The sequence below is a fragment of the Molossus molossus genome, unplaced genomic scaffold (assembly GCF_014108415.1).
Source record: "Molossus molossus isolate mMolMol1 unplaced genomic scaffold, mMolMol1.p scaffold_m16_p_13, whole genome shotgun sequence".
Lineage (NCBI taxonomy): Eukaryota > Metazoa > Chordata > Mammalia > Chiroptera > Molossidae > Molossus > Molossus molossus.
The window spans coordinates 12,926,108-12,950,956 of record NW_023425348.1 but is presented as its reverse complement, the minus strand read 5'-3'; the positions used below and the strand labels follow the sequence as shown (position 1 = coordinate 12,950,956).

The following is a 24,849-nucleotide window of genomic DNA, read 5'->3' as shown; positions in this document are numbered from 1 at the left end:
AGCTGGAGGGTGACCCGCAGAGCTGACCATGGAGCCGTGTCCCAGGCCAGCAGGGAACAAGCTGCCCAGCAGCAGAATGACAGGAGGGGGGGCGTCCTTCCCAAAGCTAGAGCCTGACCCCCGGGATCTGGTCTGAGACGGAAGCAGGTCCCCTGAGGTGCCAGCACAGAGCTCCGGGCACAGGGCCGGTGTGGGCCTGGCGCTGGGTAGAGCACAGGGCAGGAAGCCTGTGGACTCCGTGGAGCCGCAGGGGGCGGGGAGGGGGTGAGATTTGGCAGGCAGAGCCCCTCCCTCTCCGGGGCCACTCCCACCCCCTCAGTTCTCTGCAGACCCCAGTTTTATTCCCACTTTATGAGGAGTCTCATTACCAAGCCACAGACAATAGAAGCCACTCTGCCCCTCTGGCCCGGATCTCATTAGAGAACATTAGTTCCGCTGGCTGGTAGCTCCGCTGGGACAGCTGCAGGCGTGGCCCGGGCAGCAAACAGGCCAGGGGCCGTGGGCACAGGCATGTGCCGTTGATCTGATCTGTGGGCTCACGTGGAGCCCTGCCCCTCCCCCCTCCTGGAGGTCAAGCTTCCAGAGCCGGAAACATGGGCCCCTCTGTCCACTTGGACCCTCGCTGCTCCCTGCAGAAGGCGACAAGGATCCAGCCCCTCCGGGGCTGCTCACAGGAGTCTCCTTCTCCGGAAGGGCCGGCTGAGAAGCTGGGCAGGTCCCCATTCCATGGCGGAGAGTCGGGCGCGTGGACAGCAGGCCCACCCACCCCGGGACTGCAGACCCTGAGACGTGTCCTAGCGGCAGAGCCGGACTGTGCCATCCGCAGCGGCCTCGGCCTCGATCTCCGCCCGGCTGTCTGTCCGGAAGGTGGGGGTAGAGACCCAGGGACCTCATGGGGGACGCATCACCCCTCCCTATAGATAGCTGCCCCAGCGGGCAGCCTTGGCGGGCGCCCTGGTCCCACCGTGAGGTGTACGACTTGCCCACAGTCACTGTGGTGGAGCCTGGGGCTCTTCCGCCCCAACAAGACTTTCTTAGCGGATGCGAACGCCTGTGGGTGAGCAGGCTCCTCCCTGCCTGGACCCTCCCTCTCGGCTTCTTTCTCCCCCGAATCCTAAGTGCCTGCTGTCCCCAGAGCACCGCAGGCTCAGGGTGTCACCTGCAGAAGGGAGGCCAGGGCAGGGACAGCTCGCCTCCCAGTGCTGGGTCTGGGGAGAGTCCGACCCACCGAGTGGCTCTTAGCGCACCTGGGTGCACCTGTCTGCTCCCACGGGGTGGGGGGTCCCCGCCTGGCGGCTACATGGGTGCTTCTTTGGACAGGGGGTGATTATAATAGTAACAGCCAACTTCTGTCAGGACTGCTCAGCCCTCGGACACTGTTTTAAACGTCGTACGTAGAACACTTCACGTCCCTAACAGCTCACGGGGACACACGTCTGTCCTCCCCCTTCCCGGACGGAAACCCAGGGCCAGGGCCAGGCCGGGGTGACGTCCCGGGGTAACAGCTCGTAAGAGCAGAGCCAGGATCCAGATCAGGAGTCAGGCTGTGTCCATGATACACCGCGTGGCTAAGCGGCCTCTCTCCTGGGTGGGGGCGGAGGGTGGACAGCTCACTGCCCTGGAGGGACGCCAGACCTGGCCCAGAGTGCCCACCCCGCAGGGCGCTGCCCCCCCTCCTGCTCCCTTTGCAGCTGCAGGAAGAACTTGGGGCCTCCCTGGGGCGTTGGGGAGCCCCGTGCTCATCACCAGGGAGGCCCAGCAGCAGGAGGGCCGCCCTGCGAGACCTCCCCGGTACTGAAAGCACCGTGCCCCCCCCCCCCCGGGTACGTCCTCAGGCCTCACTGTTGAGTCTGGGAGTCCTGGTGCTGTGTGGAGGGAGGTGTCCTGATATGGTCACTCTTTGGTACCCTGAGCCTTGGGCCGTGCTGAGGCCGTCTGGGGTCCTTCACCAAGAGGCTGGAGGGGGTGTCATGGCTTCTCCCCAATAATCTGCCTGGAAGCGCCCCCGGCAGGTGTTCCCGGGCTGCCCCGCCCTCGATGGTCCAGGGCTCCGCAGGTGACCCTCTCCAGGGCCTGTCCTCAGCTTCGGGAAGGTTCCGGTCTCTCTCACCCCGAGTCCCCACAGATGCAAGGGGGGGGCTCCAGCTGGGGGCGGGGAGGGGAGAGGAGGCAGGTGCTCACCTGCGCTGGCTGCTTGGCTCTTGGCTGGAAAGACTGGCGTTTCCTGGGCCCCAGGCGGGTTCGGGCCAGGGAGCCGGGGCCCAAAGGGACACCAGCACCAGGCGGGGCCCAGAGCTGCCCCAGAAAAGAGGGTCCTGGGGGCAGAACAAGCAAAACCCGCTCCGTGTTGGGGCCCAGGACTAAGAGTGGACCCGACGGCCCTGCAGGTCCCCACGTGGGCTCAGGCCTCAGAACTCCCTGGCAATTAGGAGGTAACGGCTGCAGAGCCGTCATCTGATCTGTTTCGGAGCCAGAGAGAAATTCCTCCGGACCCTCCGCTGCTCTGGATTATCCACGGCCCATTAGCTGGGTCCCGGCAGCCTCCCTGCCCAGACGCGGCCAGAGCGGCCCTGGGCCTGGGCCTGGACCATTTCCTGCACCAGGGCCTGCTCGGGAGGAGGGCGGACAGCCCACCGAACCCCATCCAAACCTGGGGATGGCCCCCCAGTGCAAAGGGACCAGCTCTGCCCAGGGCCGCCTGCCCGGGACGGCTCCCTCCTGCCCCCCACCCCTGCCCTCGGCCGACCTCCTTGGAGGGTTTTGAGTCAGTGGCTGCGGCTTCCACAGCAGCTGTCGGTAAACATCCAGCAGAGAGAGGGCCGGGCTTCTCCCCGAGGGCAAATAACATCAGAGCCAAAGGGCCGCACGGCACCGGTTATTTTATGATGACGCTGGCCTCTCCAGCCCCTGGAACTGTCCTGCATCTCAGAGTGATGGACGGGCCCCGCCCCCCGCTGCCGAGGCAGGGTGGCCACCCGGCTACCCAGACACCGCCTCCTGGGCCCTCCCCAGATGGGTGCCCTGTGTTCATGATGCCCAGAGAGTCATCCGTGCCCTGGGCCAGCTGAGCCCCTGACTATGCCCTGGGTGGATGATCGGGCCTGTGGGGCACTTGGGTGCCGCCCTCCCTGCCCTGTGCCTGCCCCTGCCAGGCCCCTCCACCCTGTCACCTCCCCGCACTCAGATGAAGGCCTGGCGGGGGGTCAGCTCAGAGGGGTCGTGATGGACAGTCCCTGGCACCACCTCCCAGCCCTGCTTGGGGACGGCTGGGACGGTCTCTAAGGCCCCTCTCCCCAGGGAGCCCGGGGCAGGGACAGGCGGTGCCATCAGGAGCTTCCCTGGAGACCAGCCCCTCTGGTCAGAAGCACCTTCACGGGGAGCACCCGGGTCTGCTCTGCGGCCCCCCGGCCCTGTCACCCTGGCACCTGTGCGCAGTGGGTGTGGGGACGATCGTGTTGCCGGCCTGTTCTCTCCAGCGTTTTCACGGGTCCGTGTGCAGGGGAGGGTCAGGGCGTGTGCGTGCACATGGTCACACGCTCCGTGGGTGAGCACAGTCTGCTCATGTCTGTCCTGGGAGGTGAGGGCTCTCACCCAGCTGCGTGGCGCGGGGGCCGAGGCAGGCGGACAGAGGTGAGACCGTCTGTCTGTCTGTCTGTCTGTCTGTCTGTCTGATCCCGGGCCTGCAGTGCCCCCAGCAGCCCGCCAGGGAGTGGGGGTCCGTCTTAGATCACTGCTTTGTCTGTAAGACCACTGACAACTGGCCTGATGGTTCCCCCAGAAAGTTGACGGGACCCCTGGTGTTTGGAGCCGGGACGCCCCTCCAGCACCGACGTGAGCTGTGGTCTGTCTCATCTCCTGAACCCGACCGCCCCTCACGGTCAACTGGGGATGCGCCCCCGGAGGTTGCAGAGAAGCCCCGTGCTGGGAGAGGTCCTCAGGCCACCTGGCTGTCCTCAGCTGCTGCTCACCCGGGACCCTGCGTCTGGGGGAGAGTCTCCCCCGGCTGCAAAGCCAGGCCCGGGCCCTCCCTGCAGGTCCTGGCCCCGCGTACTGCAGGGGCTCCGGCAGCCGGCTCCTGTGACCTCTCAGGGGCCAGCTCGGGTAGGGACGCCAGGGGCTCCGGCCACGGGAAAGCCAGCCCCTGCCCGGGCATCACCTGGGAAGACACCTGGTGGTCCTCAGGAGCCATCCTGTGCTCTCTTCTTAACAGGTGGTTGGAAGCAGGAGTCCTGCGCTCCGACCCAGGGGCCCAGGTTCAAATGGCAGCTGCCCTGAGGCCTGGTGCCAGCAGTGTGGGAAGCCGCCTGGTGCGGTGCGGTGGGCGAGGGGCAGACAGGCGCCGTCCTGGCCCACGTCACCGTGTGTGCCCGAGAGCCTCCTGGGTCCTGGCACTGCTCGGGCGCGGGCTGAGCAGCAGGCACGAAGGCCCTGCCCTCCTGGAGCTCCGTCCAGCATGGGATGGCATCCGCCCTCAGCTCACACCAGCAGGTGACCCTGGAGGTGCCGCCTCCTAATGCCCCCGGGCGGTGGCCTGGCTGGGAGGTGGGGAGAAGGAGCTGGGCCTTGTGGGGTGCATTCTCCTCACCCTTCAAGGATGTTAAACATCTGAGCCCACGTGTCCCCTCCCAGTGGGGCCCTCAGCCCAGAGTAGCCCCTGCCCTACAGGGGGAGGGGAGGGGGACAGAAAGGGTGAGTCCGAGAATCCTGGAGTCTCAGCATTGGCGGGTAGTCCAATAATGTAACGTCCATTCACTTCTCACAACCCCTCTGCCACATCCCTACTGATTGGTCGATCATCCAGTCTCTGCTTGATTATCCCCAGTGATGGAGAACTCACCACCCTACTTAGAAACCCATACAGTTTTCTGACCTGCCCCATTGTTTCTTGCACTGAGCGAAACTCTAACGCTGAAGCTGCAACCCCTTCGGCCTGTGTCTGCGTCCGTGGGCTCGTGCGCGTCGGATTTTGTGCACGGGGTCCTTCCGACATTTAGATGGTCTCTGGTCCCAGCCTCCTCTCCCACGATTGTCTGCACCCCAGTCATAGGTGTACTGCTCCGACATGGGCCGGCCGGCCCGCGGAGGTGATCTGGGGTGTCCTCACCCCAACAACTGCCCAAGGATCCAGGAGGCCTTCAGTGGCTTGGCTGCCTCCCCATGCCCCCTCCGTCCCACCCCTTCCCAGCCCTGTTTTCCTTCCGATCCACAGTGAACCGCAGTCAAAGCTCCACTTACTCTGGTGGGAATGAGGGATGAAGTGGGTGGGGGGACAGAGGGCCTGAGAGAGGGAGCATGTTGAATGGATTCAGGGCTCAGAGCAGACTGTGGGGACAGTGGGGTGGGGTGGGGCCTGGGAGGCAGGAATCCTGTAGTCATGTTACCCCCGGATGGAAGGGTGAGCCCCCTGATTCTCCAAGCAGACTGTGCCCCATTGGGGTGGAGGGGGCCAGGTGAAATGTGTGTGAGGTCACCTGGTGGGAGGTGACCTGGCAGCCTCTTATGTCACCCATGGGTGCTTTCTGACACGATGCCCTGGCCCCATGGCGCCACGCTGGGCAAGGGAGCAGGGCATGTGCAGGATGAGGTGCCCCCATCAGATGTGGGCCAGACGTCCCCCGCATTCTGTCCGGGCACCAACAGCTCCCAGGCAGACCCCGGGGGCTCTGCTTTGGTAAGAAGGCTTAGCCATGGGTTCCTGTGGCCTGGGGTTAACCCAGAGGCTCCTTCCTGAACCCCAAGAGTGCTTAGGGTCTGCCCCCAAAGAGCCTTCACCCGCTCAGCTCCCACACCCCTGCCCCAAAGCCCAGGAGGTCAGCTTGGAGCCCTCTCCCCTGTCCCCCTGCGTGCTGCCCCTTGCCCCTTCCCTGCATCAGACTCCTCCTGGCAAGGAGTTCGGGCCAGGGGGCACACTTCCACTTTTCTCTTCTGTCCCCCAGGTACCTCCCCTGAGCAGGGACAGATAAGGAGCTGGGAGGGCCCTAGGATGGCCTCCAGGCCACCCAGCCCAAACCAGCGTGTCCCCAAATAATAGTTTCCATCACTGTCCTCCCAGTCTGCCCTGACCCCTGAGGGTGGCGTGGGGGTTGATATTCCAGAATAATAGCCACTGGGAGGGGAGGAGAGGGGGGAAGGGAGCAGGGGAGGGCAGGGCATCTAGAGATAAAGAGCCAGGCAGGCTGGGGATTGTCTGCTGGCAGGCGGAGGGACGGGAGACAGGCTGGGGGGAGGAGTTCCAGAGGTGCTTGGGATTCAGCAGTGACGAGGGATGAAGCCAGAAGGTGGGCCCTGGAGTCCAAGAGTCTAGCTGGTTAATAATTAGTCAATCTGGTTAATAAGTCATTGGTGTTCTTTTCCTCCGTTTTCTGAGGAAACCCTAGAGATACTTCGGGGCTCCTCCCCAGCGGCTGGAAAGGCGGGCGTGCCCCCCTCCACCCTGCCCCGGTTACCCCTCCCCACCCCTGCCTCCGCCCCCTCCTCCATCTGGCTTCTGGCATTTAATCTCCAAGAGAGATTAGTGACCTGCCCCCACGGGCTCTCTGGATGCCCCTAGATATTTCCCGCTGGGAGGGCAGGTCCTAGGACCACCCCAGAGGGTGCCTGTAGTTCTCTCCTGGGCCACACCAGCGGCCTCTTGGACTCACTTGACTGGCCAAATGGGGTCCTGGGCCCCCCCGTGGGTAACTCCTCCCTGACCCTTTAGCCGAGGTCACTCAGGGCACCAGGCTCTTTGGGCAAAGAAAACGTCCCGTAAGCGATGCAGATTGAGGTTACAGGCACTGTGTTCAAGGCTGATGTGGGGGGGACCCGAAGACCAGGTTACTCCCTGAATTCGAGGTGCAGGGTGAGGACAGCCCCCACGCCCCTGAGGGTTGCCTTCTGGTGGCTTTTCCGTCTCTCTGCTGAGCAGCTTCTCACCGCAGGTTGCCCAGGTTTTCCGCCTCTTCCTGGGGTCCGGGCGCCGTCCTGTCCTGAAGGCTGTCGGTCCTTCCTAGAGCTGTTTCTGCAGGGCCGGGTGGGGGCAAAGACAGGGCAGGGGGACAGGGGCACGTGTTGGAGCAGGGGCACAGGGCGCTCTCCTGCCCGGTGTGATCCTCCGCAGGAGCTGGGGCTGAGTCTCCCATCAGGTGTCACCCGGGCCCCTGGGGATGCCCAGGGCTGTGAAGGACACTGGCCACCTGGGGCACCCGGGGGAGACTCCTCGACACTGAAACCTGGAGACTGAGGAGCAGCCGGAGGTCGGGGCAGGGTGACCTGGGCGGCCTGAGGGAGGCTGAAGCCTCCTGCCTGTGGGGGGAGCATGCGGCTGTGCAGCATGGCGGCCCTGTGGGGGGGTCGGGCCTTAGGAGAACAGTCCCCCGATCTGTTCTGTCCGGCTGCTGCCCAACCTCCAGCTGCCTTGTGCCCGTCTGCCGTCCAAAGCTGCCCGGTCCTTCTCCTCCCAGGACATGGCTCCCGGCGGGCTCCTCCCTTTCGGTGCTCAGAACCCCACTTCTGCCCTCCCTGCAGCTGGGACTCCTTCCCCTTACCCCCCACATCGGACTTGCTCTCCGTTTTCATTGGTTCTATTTCTGCAGGACCCTCACCCCCGGGTCTCAGCACCAGCCTGCGCTGAGACCTCCTGGGGCCTGTCCCCGTCCGGGGCACCTGCCCCATGGCCCAGGCCAGGGTTCCCGTGCCCAGGCCAGCACTGCCGACATTCGGACAGGCCACTGCAGTGTGGGGCTGTCCGTGCATTGGGGCACGTCTGGTGGCACCGTGGTCTCTGCTCACTAGATGCAGTAGCATCATTTCCCCTCCCCCTCCATGTGACAATAAACATGTCTTAGGCATTGCTGAGTGTCCCCTGGGGGGGGGGGTGCAAAGTCACCCCTCGTTGAGAACCACTAGCCTAGGCTCTCACTGTGCCCAGAACCTACTTTTCCAAAAACGTCTCCCGCTACTTACCTGGGTCCCAGCCAGTTGGCACCCCAGCTCCCTCTCGCCCCTGGGCCGTGGCTCCTGCTGCTGGCTGACCCCAGAACCCCCACACAGCACCTGTGAGGTCCCCCTTCTCCAGGAGCCCCTCCCCCGAGGCCGCCGGCTCCTGGAGCTGTGTTGTCTGGTACTTTCTCTGCGCCCTGCACCCAGACCCCAAGCCTCTCAGGGCCAGGCTGTCCCTCTGTGCCGTGCACACAGCAGGTGCTCCGGAGATGCTCAGTGGACTGATGGCCGCTGGCTGGCTCCCTCGCAACCCCACTAAGCAATGAGGGTCCCTTCTCCACTTTGTGAAACCCCGTAGCAAGGCAGGAAAACCCCCGACATCTCCCATACCCACCTCGCGTTGGCAGCGAACAGAAGTATCTTTTTTCCCATTTAGTCAGCATGTGCTAAGTCTCTCCTGCGCATCGAGCCCTGGGGCCCGGGGCCCCGGGGTGCTGTGGGCAGTTGCGCGGGGGTCTGTGGCTTTGGCCCTGCAGGCTTGTGCTGTGGCTGTGGGCTGTCCTGGGTGTGGGTGTGGGTGTGGGTGTGGGTGGGGGTGGGGGTGGGGGTGTGGGTGTGGGTCAGAAATGTGCTGTCCACACCAGGGTTGTCCTGGGGTCTACCCTCCCACCTGCCGCTCTGTGCTCCAGGCCCCTCTTCTGCAGGCTGCTCCCCTTTCGCTCCCTTTTCGTCCCCACCGCCTGTGCTCTGCGAACTCCCCTCCGCCTCCCAGGGCGCCCTCTCTGATCTCCCCAAATTCATCGCTTCCTCCCGTATTGGCACGTCCAGCCATGTTGTTGGAGAAATGACCTGTGTCCTCCAGCCCGTGACCATATTGCATGTTGCTCATGTGTATGTGCGCGCACGTGTGAGTGTGTGCGTGTGTGTGCATGTGTGTGTGCGTGCATGTGTGTGTGTGCGTGCACATGTGAGTGTGTGCATGTGTGTGTGTGTGCGCGCGCGCGTGTGAGTGTGTGTGTGTGTGCACGCGTGTGTGCGCGTGCGCGTGTGCCACCCCTACTTTCAGGCACTGGCTAGAATCATGATACTTGTCTACTTAGCAAGTTGAGTTACGTTACTTTGTTTCCAAAGCGTTTTGTTCCTACCGCTCTGGGAGTGTCTCTGACTGAAGCCTTAGTTGGTGCCTCCTCAAGGGTCCCGTGTTCTATGCACGCAAACACGCACACACACGAGACCCACGCACACAGCACTGTTTGCACACACGTGCTTGGGTGTGCACATAGCACGCAGGTGTCTCTCTCGTTGCTTCTCTAGACCGCGTGCCCCCAAGGCTGCCGTCTCCAAGGTGGTGGTCTCCCAGCCCCCGGCCCGCACCTTCGAGAATGTACCCTCCCAGCAGCTTAGCTTTCTCTACCCCTGAGGAGTCTCCCCCTCCCAGAATATCCGCCCGACCTGGCCCCGTCTGCTGGGAGGGCCAGAGGCTCCGGCCCCTCTGCACGGGCCAGGTGGGCGGGGTGGTTGTGGGCAGAGCTCCCTGGGGCCCAGTCACATCACACCCCCTTCGGATCCATCTCTGCCCTGTTTAATTGGAATTTGGCTAGTGGAGACCATCTGTTCTAGTCCGGCCTGTTTCCATGGCAACCAAGTGGCTTGAGACTGAGGTTTGTGATGAGAGAAGTGGCCTGGGGGATGCTGGGAAAATCAGCAAAGTCCTTCCCGAACCTGCGCTGCCCCCCCCCCTCTGCTCTGCTCTCACCAGGAACCGGGGTGAAGGGAGGCTCCGGCCTGCCGGGGAGTCGGGGGGCCCCCAGCCCGGGTGAAGGGAGGCTCCAGCCTGCTGGGGAGTTGGGGGGCCCCCAGCCCGGGTGAAGGGAGGCTCCGGCCTGCCGGGGAGTCGGGGGCCCCCAGCCCGGGTGAAGGGAGGCTCCGGCCTGCCGGGGAGTTGGGGGGCCCAGCCGCACTCCCCGTCCTCACCCTGCTGGCTCTCTCCCAGGCTCCGTGGCCCCCACACAGGCCTCCTGCCCCTCGTAGCCTGGGGAGCTGGAGGGGCCCTGGGGGCAGGAACCCCTGGGGCGTGTGCCTGTCCCTTTGGGCCTCAGCCGCCCCGCCTGCCAAGCATCATCAGCTCAGAGCCCCCCAGCAGGGTCTCTCTCGCACCCTTTGCAGGTGTCAGAAATGCCACCCCCATGACGGCGGGTGCGCTGCCCCTCCCCAGCCTGTGTCTGGGGAACCCCAGCACCCACAGCCTTGCAGGTATCAGGGCTGGGAGAGTGGGTCCTTCGCCTTCTCCCCAGCCCCACACAGGGCTCCCCCAGCCACCCGGGGCAGAGGGACCCTGGGCAGGGGAGACTCGGCAGACAGGACGGCTCTGGCCCCTGGGGAGAACGTCGCAGCTGGGCGGCTGGGCGGCCCTGGTCCCTGTGGTCTTTCTCCCCCACCCAGGACTGATTCTGTTGGGGTGGGGAGTACTGGGGAGATCCTGGGACCCCCTCGGCAGGCTCCCTCGTGCCCCCACACACTCGGAAAGGCCCTGACACGGGTGTGAGCGAGACAGACAGTTCTCTTTTCGTGGAGTCGTTTCTGCCCTAATTCCCCATCTGTGGCAAAGCCTGTGCTGTGGGCGCTGTATCGCCGGGGGCCCCCCTGTGACCCCTGTCTTCACACATCAGTGCTGTGGCTTGTCAGGCGGCCTGTCTCTCGCCTGGTCCCAGGCATGATGTGCCACCTCTTGCATGGGGGCCGGGGGCACCTGCCCCACCGAGGGGGTCCCAGGCTCTCCCCCAGGCTCCCCACCCAACAGTCAGTCCTGGGTGGAGGCAGGAGGAAGACGGCCCCGACCTCAGATGGTCACTGCTGGGGCAGCTGTGCTGAGCTGGGGCCCACACTGGGGGTGCTTGCTCCCATTAGGGGTGGGCTCTGGCTCCCCACAGTCGGCCCTGCATGTGGCCCTTTTGCGTCGAGATGTAATTCACGCCCCATAAAGGTGCAGACTCTCACCGCCCAGAAGGACACTGGGGCCCATGGGCAGCCTCCCCATGTTCTCTCCTCCCGGCCCCTGGCACCCACTGACCTGCCTCGGTCTCTGTCTTCGCCGCTTTGGGCGTTTCGTGTACTTTGTGGTCCTTTGCAACTGGTCTTCCGCTGGGCGTCCCGTTACCTGTCTCCCGGTCACACCTGCTCAGGGTCCACGTCTCTGCTCCCGCAGGGCGGCGGGCAGACCCGTGTCTGACAGCCCTCGGCGGGCGGGCGCCCACTTCCCGTGTCACTGACCTCTGCACCCGAGCCAGCGCGTCAGCCACACCCACGCTTTCAAGAGGCTCTTTCTCCTCGCCTTTCCCTCCTGCCCTTCCGAGGGTGCCCTCCTGCCCTTCCGAGGGGTGCCCTCCTGCCCCTCTGAGGGGTGCCCTCCTGCCCCTCCGAGGGGTGCCCTCCTGCCCCTCCGAGGGGTGCCCTCCTGCCCCTCTGAGGGGTGCCCTCCTGCCCCTCCGGGGGGTGCCCTCCTGCCCCTCCGGGGGGTGCCCTCCTGCCCCTCCGAGGGGTGCCCTCCTGCCCCTCCGGGGGGTGCCCTCCTGCCCCTCCGGGGGGTGCCCTCCTGCCTCTCCGGGGGGTGCCCTCCTGCCCCTCCGAGGGGTGCCCGCTTGCTCTGCAGACAGCAGATCCCCTCACTCCTTGGCTTCTTCCCTGGTCCCCAGAGTCCCCTCCTCCTGAACCCCCGTCGCTTGGGTTCACGCGTCAGGAAACTAGCACAGCACAGCACTGGTCACTCAGGGCCATTTGCTGTCACATCTGGTCCCCTGCTAGACCGAGCTTCTAGACGAAGAGCCTCTTCTCCCTCTGCCTCCCGCTCTTGCCAGCCCAGCACCTGCCCCCGGACGAGGCCGGGCCCTCGTGCCCTGTGGGTGAGAGATGGGCCCAGCGGCCCGGAGCCAGTGCCCCATGGAGGAAGGTTTGACGAGGGAGAGAGCGAGGGGCGGCCCTGAGCCAGAAAAGGGCAGAGACAACGGGGGCGTCCCCAGAGCAGGCGAGGGCCAGGACCTAACACACCTGGAGGAGGGAGCCCAGGGGGGACAGGGAGTGGACAGCGTGAGGCCGGCTGCTGGGGTGAGCGGGAGCCTGGTGCCCGAGCTCCGGGACCCTGGAAGGCCGGTGGCCCCTGCGTCTGTGTGTGACGAAAACATCCCGTCTTTCTGGGGTCCTGTAAGGAGGGAGGGGCCCTCCCTGACCACAGCAGCCAGCACGGGTCAGGGGCCCTGCTGTCCCGGCCTGATGGAAACTGCTAGAAGGCCAACAGGGGGTTCCAAACCCGCCCCCACCCACGCCGGGGGGCAGCCTGAGGGCCGTGCTGGGTGCGGTCCCGTTCTGAGGGTCTCGTGAGCCAGGTGAGGGAGGAGACGTTGGAGGGCCAGGTGGGCTGAGCCGCTGAGGCAGCGCCAGGGCCTCTGGTTTGAAGGAACCGCCAAGACCCCTTCCCCTTTCTTGTCTTTTCTCATCTCCAGGAGACTGTAAACCCCGCCGGGGACGATTCCAGGCTATTTATTTGAAATAAGCTTGAAAGCAATCAGTAGTGATTTTCCGGGGGGCAGGGGACCGATCTAGCCTCCTCTCATTCCCAGGGTGCAATGTGCAGAGAAAAGATACAGGGGTGCCGGGTTGGGGGCCCCTTCCTGGGCACCCGGCCGTTCTGGAGCTGAGGGAAGTCTCCTTCCTGCGTCCAGGGGGCGGGTGAGGGGCCGAGGGTGGGACCCGGCGAGGCCCTCAGCCTTCACGGGAGACCCCCGGCGGAGGGCCCTCCCCACAGTGGGATCCAGTTCCCAAGGAGGGTGTCAAGACCTCCTGTCCCTGCAAAAAAAAACGTCGTCTAATTGCTTTTTAATCTGGGGATGTCGGCTGCTGGTGTTGGTGCTGAATTGTTAGGGACGATAGTATCTTTCCCTTTGAGCGAGAAGCTATTTGATCTGTGTCAGAGGGAAGCCTGTGCCCAGGGAGAGGAGGGACCCACGAGAGGTGGGGGAGAGGTAGGAGGGGAGCCGGCCCTGGGCGCTGCTGAGGGCTCCGTTTCCACCGGCACAATCGCATAAAGGGGGACGAGCATCTCCCTCCTCTGGGCCCAATGCCTTTGTCTTACTCCTCACCCCGGCACCTCCTGGCTGCTCCTCCAAGCCTGGGTGGGGAAGACAGCTTGTCTGCTGGGAGAGGGGACAGGCTGCCAGCTGTCCCACCCGGGGAGGTGGGGGAGGGGGAGGGGGGCTCCTGAGACCCGGATGCACTCCCCCCTGCTCTGTGTCTGGTCCCGGCTCTCGCTCCCCAGCCTCCCAGAGGCTGCTGAAAGTCCCAGGTGACTGCAACAGTCTCGCAACCAGCCTCCTGCCCCTCCCTGCCTGTGTTCTCAGCAGGCTCAGCAATTGATGGGTCCCTGGGCTGCGCACACTCTCCAGTGGCCCCCACCTCTCTGTCCTCTGGCCCGTGCACCTCCGTCCAGCTCACCAGCCATGGTTACTGGGCACACTCTCACCCTCGGGCCTGGGCACCTTCTATTCCTTCTGCATGAAATGTTCTCCCAGACAGCGTGCCGCTGGTCTTTGGTTCTGGGCTCTGTTCTCTCTCTGAATGTGGTCTTCCTGGCCACCCTTAGGTAGCCGTCTGCACACACACACGCACATGCACACACACACGCACATGCACACACACATGTACATGAACACACGTACGTGCGCGCGCACATGCACATACACACATGGGCATGCACGTGCATATGCATGGACACATGCACACACGGACACACACATATGCACGTACACACATGGACATACACACACTTGCATGCACTCGTGCACACACACATGGACATGCACACGCATGCACTCATGCACACGCACATGGACACGCACACACATGCACACAGCTCCTCAGTTCTGCTCCTGCAGCCTGCTCTGTGCCTGGCGGTGCCCCTCTTCCTGCTGTGTCTGCACAGTGCCCTCACCTTGTCTTCCTGGCACCCTCCAAGCTCAAGGTTATCCCCGCTTCACATTCGAGGAAAGCTCAGACAGGCTCAGGACTTGCTGGGGAATTGTGCACGGACTGGCGGGCTGTTAGCCGAGCTGCCCACATCGTCCGCAGGAGCTCCCCTGGGCTGGGGGTGGAAGAGCTCCATGCCCTCCCCACCTCGGATCTGATACCGGGGCCCAGGGTGCGGGCTCCTGGTCCCGGGAGCTGCCCCAGAGCCAAGGGCAGCCTGGGGGGAGAGAACCCCCTGAGTGCCAGGCACCTCTGTGCCCCGTGGCTGCTCTGACCCAAGGAGGAGGGTCAGACCTTCTCCGAGCCCCACAGGGCTCAGTGGCAGATGGAGAGGGGAGAGCCAGGCAGGCCCGGGGAACCGCTCACTGTGCCAGGGTATGTTCCCAGAAGCCCTCACTCCCAGTTCTGGGCTCTCCATCGCGAGAAACACGGGGTGACCTGGGAAGGACCCAGCGGGGGGTAGGGAGACAGCTTTGCCCTCGGGGGCACTTGGCAGATGTGACGGCCGCCAGGTGATGCCAGCTGTGTGGCCGTGGATGAGCCACCTGGGTGCTCCTGTCGCCCAGATCCCTGTCTCTGCGGACGAAGGCAGGGTCCCTGAGCCCCAGCTGGTGGGGCTCAGCGCAGGAGGCTTTCTGGAGAGCAGGGACCAGCCTTGGAGGGGTGGCGTGGACGCGGTGGGCAGTCAGGGGCCACGCGCGTGCGGAGTTAGCCTGGCAGTGGGCCACCTCGCATGTACGTGATCCTTTCGAGACCTCACCTTAAACACTGAAGAGCAGAGTCACCTAACAATGATCCCGGGTGCTGGGAATAAAACGCGGGGGTCAGACAGGAAGCAGGTTGGCCCCTGTGGGCCAAGTTGGCTTCGGGGAAGGAACCTCAGCCTCAGGGGAGGGCGTCCTGCCTCAGACCCTGGCTCAGCCCCCACGGCGCTGCCTGGCCTCGGGGTCCGTCTCTCGGCCAGAGGGTTGGATGGGGGTTCCCCTCTGCCTCTTCCGGCCGTGCCTGGTGCGCGGGGCCGTGGGCAGGGCCAGAGGCTGTGTTCCGCCTCTTGGTCGAGTCCACGCCACTCAGGCACAAGAGAACGAGGTGCTGGGGCGTCCCCGGGTCCAGCTGGTCTCTGAGCTCTGGAGACGAATGGGTGCCCTTGCTGGACAGCAGGGTGAGGCCGTTTCTGACCACCTGTGGCCTCCGGCGGGGGGACTGAGCGAAGGCAGGAGGGTGACTTGTGGTTGGAACCGGCCCCTCTGTCCCTGCTCAAGAGCATTTCTCAAGGCTGCCTGTGCCCCAGACTGTGCCTGCACCCCAGACCGTGCCTGCGCCCCAGACCGTGCCTGCGCCCTAGACCGTGCCTGCTCCCCAGACCGTGCCTGCACCCCAGGCCGTGCCTGCGCCCCAGACCGTGCCTGCGCCCTAGACCGTGCCTGCTCCCCAGACCGTGCCTGCACCCCAGGCCGTGCCTGCGCCCCAGACCTTGCCTGCGCCCCAGGCCGTGCCTGCACCCCAGACCGTGCCTGCTCCCCAGTCCATACCTGCGCCCCAGACCGTGCCTGCTCCCCAGACCGTGCCTGCGCCCCAGACCGTGCCTGCTCCCCAGTCCATACCTGTGCCCCAGACCGTGCCTGCACCCCAGGCCGTGCCTGCGCCCCAGACCGTGCCTGCGCCCCAGACCGTGCCTGCGCCCTAGACCGTGCCTGCTCCCCAGACCGTGCCTGCACCCCAGACCGTGCCTGTGCCCCAGACCGTGCCTGCACCCCAGACCGTGCCTGCGCCCCAGACCGTGCCTGCGCCCCAGACCGTGCCTGCTCCCCAGACCGTGCCTGCGCCCCAGACCGTGCCTGCGCCCCAGACCGTGCCTGCTGGGACAGGCAGCTGTGAGACACCAGTGACCGTGGGCAGCGCTGAGTTTTCTGCACGCCGCCCGGGCAGGTGTGGTTCGTGTTCTTGTGACGCTGTGGTCTAGCGAGGCACAGACACTGAGCACGTGTGGGCCGGGCGGTGGGGTCTGACCCAGGCCAGGGCGCTGAGCATGAGGGGCACTGGAGGGAGCAGGAGGAAGGGGTCGAGCGGTGAGGGCCGTGGGACAGGGCAGCGCCTCTCGGGCCGGGCGGCGCGGTGGCCGCATCGCCGACCTTTCCCAAGCACGTCCGCTGCGGCAGGTCCTGCTCCCAGCACTTTGCTTGTGAAACTCACTTTACCTCCCAACAATCTACCAGGAAGTCACTACCGTCGCTCCTTTACGTGAGGAGACAGGTCCGGAGAGCCCAGGGTCACACCGCTGGCCGGGTGCAGAGCTGGGGTCGGTGCCCGGGAGCCTGGGACCACGGCCGGTCTGCTGCTCAACGAGAGAACCGAGGTCTTCGAGGGGGTGACCAGCAGGGGCACGTGGCAGGGCCAGGCCCAGCCCGGCCAACACCAGAGGGCAGGGCTGACTCCCTTGGGAGCTGGTGTGGCGGAAGCGTCTTCCCTGCCCCACTGGCCTGGCCCCTGGTGGGAGCTGACCCTGTCCCGGCTCTGTATCAAAGGGCCCGAGAAACGCACTTGCTCTTCAGCGAAACGATTGAGATGAAGCCGCAGGAGGAATTTCCCAGCTGTCATGACCACAGGCGGCTAAGACAGGAGCCCAGGGCAGTGAGGTCCCCCCAGAGCCCGGTGCCTTGGTGGCCCCAGAGCGACAGAAGAGGCGAAGGGAGGCAGGGGCAGGCCCAGGGTCGCCGCTTGGCGCTGGAGGCGAGGCGAGGTCAGACAAGCGGAAATCACTGTCCTGCAGGAAAAGACGGTCAGCTGGCCCCACCCCCTTCCTGGGACCCTGCCGGCTCAGCCTGACATCAGATGCCTTTAAATTGCATTTTCCCAGAGCAGGGCAGACCGGTGACTGAATGACTCAATCCAGCTCGCTACACCTGTCGCCCCTGGAGCCAGCAGGCACACGGGAGATAATCGGGAGCCGTCTGACAGCTTAATGTGTGGGCCGGCTTCCCGGAGCGGTGGCGGGCTGAGCACGGGGAGCCAGCGAGGGGGAGCCCGGAGTCCGGGCCGAGCCTGTCTCACGCTGACCCTCCCGCACCGCTTACCCCTCTGGCTGCCCGGCACAGCTGGTTGGGCGGGAAGACAGCCCGGGGAAGGAAATGAGATCCGGAGAATAAATTGGCTCTCTATTAATTTGTCAGAACTAATTAACATGTCCCCCAGATTCATCTTCTCTTCAGATGCCCCCCTGAGCGGGAGGAAAGGAGGGGTCTGGAAGAAGCCAGACTCTGGGCTTGGGAGTCCCGTTTTAGGGGTTGCAAGCTGAGAGGGACCCCACGGAGTCATCTTGGTCGCCAATGACGGTGCTCAATCCCATCATGGGGGACACACCTTGGGGTGGAGCCCCAGCAAACTCCAGCACCAAGTCTGAGCTGCTGCACCCCTCTGAGCTCCCACCGCTCCGTCAGGGAAAGGAAGGGGTGTCTGCCTCCCCCAGGGAGGGGGGGAGAATGTGCAGCTACAGGTGCCTGTCAGAGGCGGCACCGTGAGACATGGACGGTCATTGTAGCGCGGGGAGGCCTTAGGGCTCTTTGTAGCCACAGGTCATTTCGGTCCAACCCTAAGTCATCTGGGGCGTTAAAGCGGACGCTGCTGGTCCCGCCTCACAGGTGTCAGAAGGAAGGACAGTGGTTAAGCACGCGGCTGAGGCCACAGAGAATCTCCATCTCCGGGCGAGCACCGTGCTCCGGGCTGGGCCTGTCCCCCCCTCCTGCCACCCCGGGCCCCGCAGAGACCTGACTCACTGCCAGTCTTACTAACAGACGCCTCACTTCCGGGGTGTGAGTTCAGGGTCTGCAGCCAAGGAGCCTCCGCAGACGGCCGCCACTTGGGCAAGGCCTGCATTCCCGGTGGAGTGAGTGCCTGCCCCGCACCCCACCCACCCCGCGCTCGCTCGAGGAAGCCCTTCCCGGCTGGCTGGCTGGCGGGAGCCCTGAGAACCGGCCCCACCTCGCTCGTCAGCCGCAGAGTTGTGCAACCCAGCGTGCGAGGCCAGCCCTGCCGCCTGGCAGCTCCCGGACCCCCGGGGACTCCCCGACCCGGCAGCATCTCCCTGGTGCCCGAGAGCCTGCTGCCCTCTGCACCCGAGGCCCCGGGGGCTGGCGACAGAAGGGTGACCCCCAGACTGGCCAAGCAGGCGGGAGCCTGAAGCAATACAGTGTTTTCAGTGGGGAAACTGAGGCCTGGAGAAGCCGTCACAGGCTTCCCGGCTCACGGCGGCACCCGGAGAACCTGGGCCCCTGACTCCCAGCCCACCCAGGCCTCTTTCGTGCTCAGTAAACCCGTCATAATGCAGCGAGTCGGCCCCACCAGGGGCTCGCAGAGTCAAGAGCAAGCTCGAGGGGCTGGTGGGCGTCCCTCAGCCCACGTCGCACCTGCGACACTTCTAGTCCTTCTCGGGGCCCTCGGGGCCCCAGTGTGCACCCAGGTCTGTGCTGGCCCAGCAGAGAGGGTGCTGGTTTGGGGTGGGGCAGTCAAGTTCTCTGAGACTCATCGTGAGCTTTGAGGCTGCCCATCCTCTGCAAGAGGCACAGGGCAGCCCCCAGAATCCAGACAAGTGGTAGCCCGGCCTTTGGGGACCGCCAGAGCCTCCTTCGGGGTGCAGGAAGGGCGTGCTTGCGCCGTAAGGCACAGTCTCAGCTTGTTGGCTCCGTCCGTGACCTCCAAGCACCTGCGTACACTGCTCCCTCCTGAGCGTCGCGCACACTGAGCGTGGACATGTGTTATTTTACGGGATCCTGATAGCCGTTTTGTGACAGAACGCTGAGTCCATTTCACAGACGAGGGCACCGAGGCTCCCTGGAGCTTCCTGCCAGGGAGCGAACGGCCCGAGCTCCCTTCCTACCCCTCCTGTTCTCTCTCCAAGAGGACTTCTCTGGTCCCGGTCTCTGGACCTGATCAACAAGCCCAAACACACCACCGGGCAGAGAGCTGCCCTGCAGCGAGAACCGTCGGGGGCAGACATCAGGAAGAACTTCTCTGCCAAGGAAAATGGTAGAAAGTCCGACCAGAGAGGCCCCGAAAGAAGGGTAATAGATGTCCGTGGCCGCCTGGATGAGGCCGCTTGGGAGCAAAACCTTGCTAGAGGCAGAGGCGAGCGTAGGAGAGTCCCTCGCGCTGGCCTCGGGGGTAGTTCGGAGACTCAGGCCACCCGCGGGCTGGGCACACCTGCCCCTGCTGTGCCCGCGTGTCAGGCAGGACGGACGGGGCCTGGGCAGGCGTGGTCCATGGCTCCTCCACTCCAAAACTCCATCTCTGCCCCTTTTCCCTTCTCCGCTTGCGGGACAGGGCTGGGGGGAGACTGGACGAGGATGGACCAACGACGTGAGCTTCTGACGCTCGCCCTGTCCTGGGCGGGGAGTCCACCCTCTTCACCTCGGCAGATCTGCGGACAACCTACACATGTCCACCCAGGCCTGTCACTCAGGGAGTGGGTTCTGGGCTCACCACCCTTCTCCGTGTCCTCCTCTGAGGGTGACGCCGCAGGACGGGAGTGCAAATGACACAATCCGAACCGGGAGACACGGCCCGGACGCTGCTCGGTGCACAGGGGTGCGGATGAGAACACTCCCTGTGGAATTCTGGGAGCAAGAAAGCCCGAATCCTGCCCACCAGCATTTATTTTTAGGGACAAGGGAGCCTCCAAGGAGGGGCCTGAGCCCTGTGGGAATTCGGGGACACACGCCATCGGTCTAATCACCTTGAAGATAAGGGGTCGCTGTAAAATGCCCACCGTTCTGATGGGACTGGGGCCGGAGCCGAGGTGAAGGGGCACGGCAGGGCAGGGTGGGTGAGATGAAATGTGTACTTTAATTGTTTGGGGTCACATGTCACAAAAGGGAAAAACAATGAAGCACAGGCCAGCCGCCTCCCCCTTTGCACTGTGAGTCCAGAGCCCGTGTTTCCTGGGCTCCGAGCATCTCCCGGCCCTCGTCCGCGCCTGACCTCCCCACCCACCTCCGCCATGAGGGCAGCATCAGAGTTTTCAGGCCTGAAGGGCGGAGGGAGGGGTGGGGAGATGGGGACCAAGCGGCACCCCCAGGCATGCCGGGGCTGCTGCACCGGGGCTCATGTCAGGGGCCCTCGCTGCCATCGGCCTCAGCGAGGGTCTCCCCAGACGGCAGCGCCTGCCCCTGGACCTGCATGAGCGCAGACGGGGGGCAGGGCCTGCGGCCAGGCTCCCGGCCAACGCCGCTTGGTGCCGGCCCTGGGAACCCACCTCTTTCCCTGTTCCTGCCAGACTCGGTGCCGTCCCCAGGCGGGACAGCGCTCCCAGCCCCTGCCTGTCCCCCCTGCCCTCCCCCGCCCTGACTCACTTCCCATTCAAGCTGTTCTCCGGGACGTGTCGGGACAGGGTGCCAGGTTCTGGTCCTGCCTGCTCTGGGCGGGGGTGGGGCACAGGGAGGATCTGCTCTGACCTGCTTCTTCAGCTCCCCCCCCCCACCCTGCTCCACGCCCCGGGCAGGCGGGGTTGAACTCCAGAGCACCTCCCGACTGCCACAGGGGCCCAGCCTGGGGGTGCCGAGGCTGAGTGAGGCCAGGGGGCACAGGGGTGCTGCCCACCTTCCCCTTGGTCTGGGCCCGCCCGGGCCTCCAAGCACTGGGCATAGGACACCAGCCTGCCCTTCGGACTCCCACCCAGAAGGCTGCCCTCAGCCAGGTCTGCGTCTGCCCGCCCCCTTCCTCGTCCTTCTGGAACTGGGAAAGCAGGAGACGGTCGAGAGACTTCGAGTCTCTCCCTAGCTCTTTAGTTCTTTTACTGTGTGACCTCAAGTCAGGCCCCCCGCCCTCCGGGCTTCGACGTTAACATCTGCGGCTGGGGCGGCACCTTCCCAGATCTGCACCTTCCCAGACGGGTCCAGAAGCCAGGACCACCATCTGGGAGAGGTGGAGGAACAGACTGACGGACCAGGCCGGGCTGGGGAGCAAAGGAAGGGGCCTCCCATCCCCACGGGGGCTGGGATCCGACGCCGGCCCAGCCCACGGGGCCTCTCGGCCGCTCTGTTACAAAGAAATCTTCCCTTTTTGCAAATGATCGCGGCGTCTCCAGGGAGTGAGCTCGTCCTTTGATCATGAGCTTCCTAAGAAGTCTTGATTAAACGAGTCTGACCGGAGAGGTCAGCAGAGCCCCGTGTCCCTGCGTCTGTTCCCTGAGACGTGACCGGCTCGCCTGGCTCTGGGTCCTGCGTGGACACGAGTGAAGGCCATGCCACGTGTCCTGGGGTTTCAGAGACGGCGGAGCCCAGCACACTGTCCAGGGGAGCCGGGGCCGTGGGACCTGGGTATGGAACGCAGGCAGGAGCTGTCCACGGGGGCGGCTGTGCAGGACGGGGGGCTTGGGGGGGACATCAGAAGCTGGGATCGAGGCAGGGACAGACTAACGAGTAGCTTAGATGTACCCCAAGGCCGCGGGGCCGGGGGCGTGCGTGACCGGATCCGATCTGCATTCACCCACTTAGCAGAGTGCGGCCGTCGGGGCCTCGGTTCCCCGGCATGAACGGCAGCCCCTCTCTTGGGGGATCTTTGTGGGGATGAAATGAGATCCTCCCAGAGAGGACTCGTCAGGGGTTCACTGTGGTTGGTTGTGCGGGTGCTGGGGTTCCAGGTAAGAAGCGGGGCCCAAACCCCTAGTCAGTCTGCAGCGAGGATGGGGAGATCAAGGGAGCTAGACACTCGGGGGCCGGATATGACGAGGGGTGGCGTGGTCGGGCCCTGAGAGGCACGGAGGTGAGGGAGCTGCTGGGAAGGGCACCCGAGCGTGAATTCAGGGCCCTCGACGTGGCGGCAGCGGTGAGGCCCTGGGCGGATGTGGACCCACCCAGAGTGGACCACGTACCCACCCCTGCAGCCTGCCCGCTCTCCCTTCCTATCTCGTGTCTGTTCCCTCGTCTCCTCCCTCCCCGAAGGGCACAGACCCACAGGCCGCGGTGAAGTTCGAGGGCAGGTAGCTGGTGCACCTGCACCTCCCCATCACCCGGGAGGAGGCGGCGGGGGGTGAGCCAAGCAGGAGGAGGATGCCTCCCCCCACCTCTGAGTGTGGACCTCGGGACGGAGATCCGCCCTGGGGTGCGGGGGTGGTGGTCTTCCAGACATGCAGCTCACCATGCTCACCTTCTGCCCCTGCCTGCCCCCCGGCTCCATGGGCTGTGAGCTTCCCCACAGACCGAGGCTGGGCCAGGGTGTCCGCCTGAGGCCCTCCCCTGGTGCTGTCGTGTCCGTGGGCACATCCCTGCACATCCCTGTGTCCCGCCCCTGTTCCTGCGACCGCGCTCTTCCCATTCCCACCAACGTCCTGGCTCCCGGAGGTGTTGCTTCCCTGGGCTCCTCCCTGCCCTGGTCTGTGGAGGGGCCCGGGGCCGCCCACCCTGATGTCCACCCACCCGCTGCCCTGGACGCCGTCCCTTCGCCTTTCCGATCTGTTTGTACACTAGACGCACCCACGACATCCAACTTTCCGATAGAATCATTAATTACCTCGGTCGTTAAACCCAATTAGCATGTGTGGGGGCCTTGGGGGAGCCAGGAGTCATTAGCCAGGGTGCAAACGCGTGGGAGCCGGAGGAGGGGACGCACCGCCCAAGTTGACAGAGGAAGTGGGGACAGCCCCGCAGAGCAGGGGCCCCCGGGAGCCGGCCTGGCTCACTGGCTGCTCTGACTGCTGTACCCTCGGCCGAGGAGCCTGCTGGTGGAGCAGGAGGGGTCAGGGCCCCTGCTCACCTGGGGCAGGCCTAGGCCCCAAGGTCCCCCAGCAGGTCTCCAGGCCCCTGTGCGGGGGGGTGGGGAAGAGTCTCTGCAGCCCACTTCCTGGGCTTTGGGCAGCTGACCACCCAGAGGGGTGGGGCGGGCTCAGCTGGGCCGAGAACCCAGGTGGCAGAAGCAGAGCAGGGTGGACGACGAGAAGGAAATAATCATCGTTGGGCAGTCGCTTGCCTCGGGCCTGAGGCTGAGGGGACCCCCGCGTGGGGTGCTTGGGAATATGGGGATCCCTGTAAATGACCAACACCCATAGTGGCTGAATCAGTGGTGGCCTTCCGTGGGGAGCCCTGCTTTCCCCAGGTGGAGAGTCCAGGCAGAAGGGGAGACCCGCTGCCAGACCAGCAGAGCGGAGACTGGAAGTCAAGTGTCTTCATTCCCGAGCCCGGAGGGAAGGGGAGCAGAGCAATGGAGGTTCAGTGTGTTCAGTGCCCAGTGATGTCCCCTCGGCCGGGGCGGCCCCCGCCGTCCCACAGGTGTGGGAAGGGGTATCGGCTTCCCCCCAAGCCAGCATGGGGGGGCGTCCCATCACCGTGGCTGCCGATACACAAGGGTCCGTGTGTGGGGTGCACCTCCCCAGCGCTCTGGGGCCTGGTAGGTGTGGGCCAGCCACTCGTGGGGAGCCGGACGGCCTGGGTCAGCGCAGCTCACAGACCACGTGACCTCGAGCAGGGGCCTGGGCCTCATCCGCACTGTGAGGCTTGTGAGGCGTCAGGGCGCTGAGCTCCCGGTGAGGATTGACCGAGCGAGTGATTTGTGCCAACGTTCAGACCTGGCCGGGCACAGGGGAGGAATCCGCCGATGTTAACTCTGTGCGTCCCTCAGTGGGACAGAAGGGACGGCCGCCTCCTCCCTCCCTCTCCAGGAGGGGCAGCATGTGGGCCCCCCCCTGGCTGCTGCACGAAGGGCGGGGCCTGGCCCGGGGGCTGAAGGAAGCGGCACCTTCCCAGCCCTGGAAGAACACGGGGTCCCTCCCCGTCCTCCCCCGCGCGTCCCTGCCACGCTCTCCAGCTGGGCAGTGTGGCGGGCAGGGCGGGAGGCACGGGGTGGGGGGAGGAGGCTCGCCGGCCCCAGAGGCTGGCTGCAGCGGGCACCGTGCCCGCCGCCTACGTGCTCGCTGTTCTGCAAGGCAGAACCAGAAGCGGGTCCTGGCATGCCGGCCCCTGCCCAGTGACTCCTGGGAGCCAGGCAAGTCTGAGCTGGAAGCAGAGCTGGGCGAGGCCCCTGCTGGGTTCAGGTGGGGCAGAGGGTGCTGGGGAGGGGGCGGGGAGGCTGGGAGACCCCACACAGGGCACTGCGACACTCCCAGCCATGGGCAGCGGGGAGGGGCAGGGCTGGGGAGTGAGCGAGTGGGGATGGTCCACCTGCTCCCTCTGGCCCCCAGACCCACAGGCTCTGCCCGAGGGGCAGGAAGGACAGGCGGGTGCCGGCCCGGTGGTGCGGGACTTGCTCCTCTCAGCATTTCGCCCAGGAGAGGCTGCTGACCTCAGTGCTCAGGGAAGGGAGGGGAGGGGAGGGGTGTGGGAGGGAGGGGCCAGGCAGGTAGGGGTGCCCAGGAGGCCTCCTGTTCTCTCTCTCTCTCTCTCTCTCTCTCTCTCTCTCTCTCTCTCTCTCTCTCGGCTGACCTCAGCCCACCTGGCAGCAGAAAGGCTGGGTTTCAGCACGGGCTGTGGGCTGCGCTGGAATAAGCGCAGGACGCAGGACGCGGCAAAGTGTGAGCCCGCCCACCCGCCTTCAGCCTCCCGGTGCCAGGGAAGGACCAGCCCAAGGAGGGCTTTGCAGGGACTGGACTTGTTCACCAGGCTCTGCTAGGGGGCGGCATGAGGAGGAGCAGGGACACAGGGGGAGCCCAGCGCCCCGTCAGGCAGCCCCCCCACGAAGGGCGGGTGATGTGGGACCCTTGGAGACCCCACCCTCTCTGGCCACCCCCAGGGGCCCTGTTTGGGAACCCTGGCTGCCTTCCAGCGGTGCCCCAGGCCCAGGCCCGGTTCACACCTGGAGTGGGTGGAGACAGGGCCACAGGTCGGCCACACCTGGACTTTCTCGGGGTTGAAACCAGGTGGAAGTGAGCACCAGGGCGAGAGCGTTGCCCAGGCCTGTGGTCCAGGCTGGCGAGACCGCTGTGGTTCGCTG

The 24,849-nt window shown here is 65.2% G+C and overlaps 1 protein-coding gene across 1 annotated transcript in view; it reads left to right on the top strand.

Moving 5' to 3' along the window:
- The first annotated feature begins 593 nt into the window (after positions 1-593).
- The window catches only part of NECTIN1 (nectin cell adhesion molecule 1), a 48,156-nt gene continuing 23,900 nt past the window's right edge, over positions 594-24,849 (top strand). The window contains exon 1 of the mRNA XM_036258254.1: positions 594-867. Coding sequence (XP_036114147.1) covers positions 594-867 — 274 coding nt within the window. The remainder of the gene's footprint in view (positions 868-24,849) is intronic.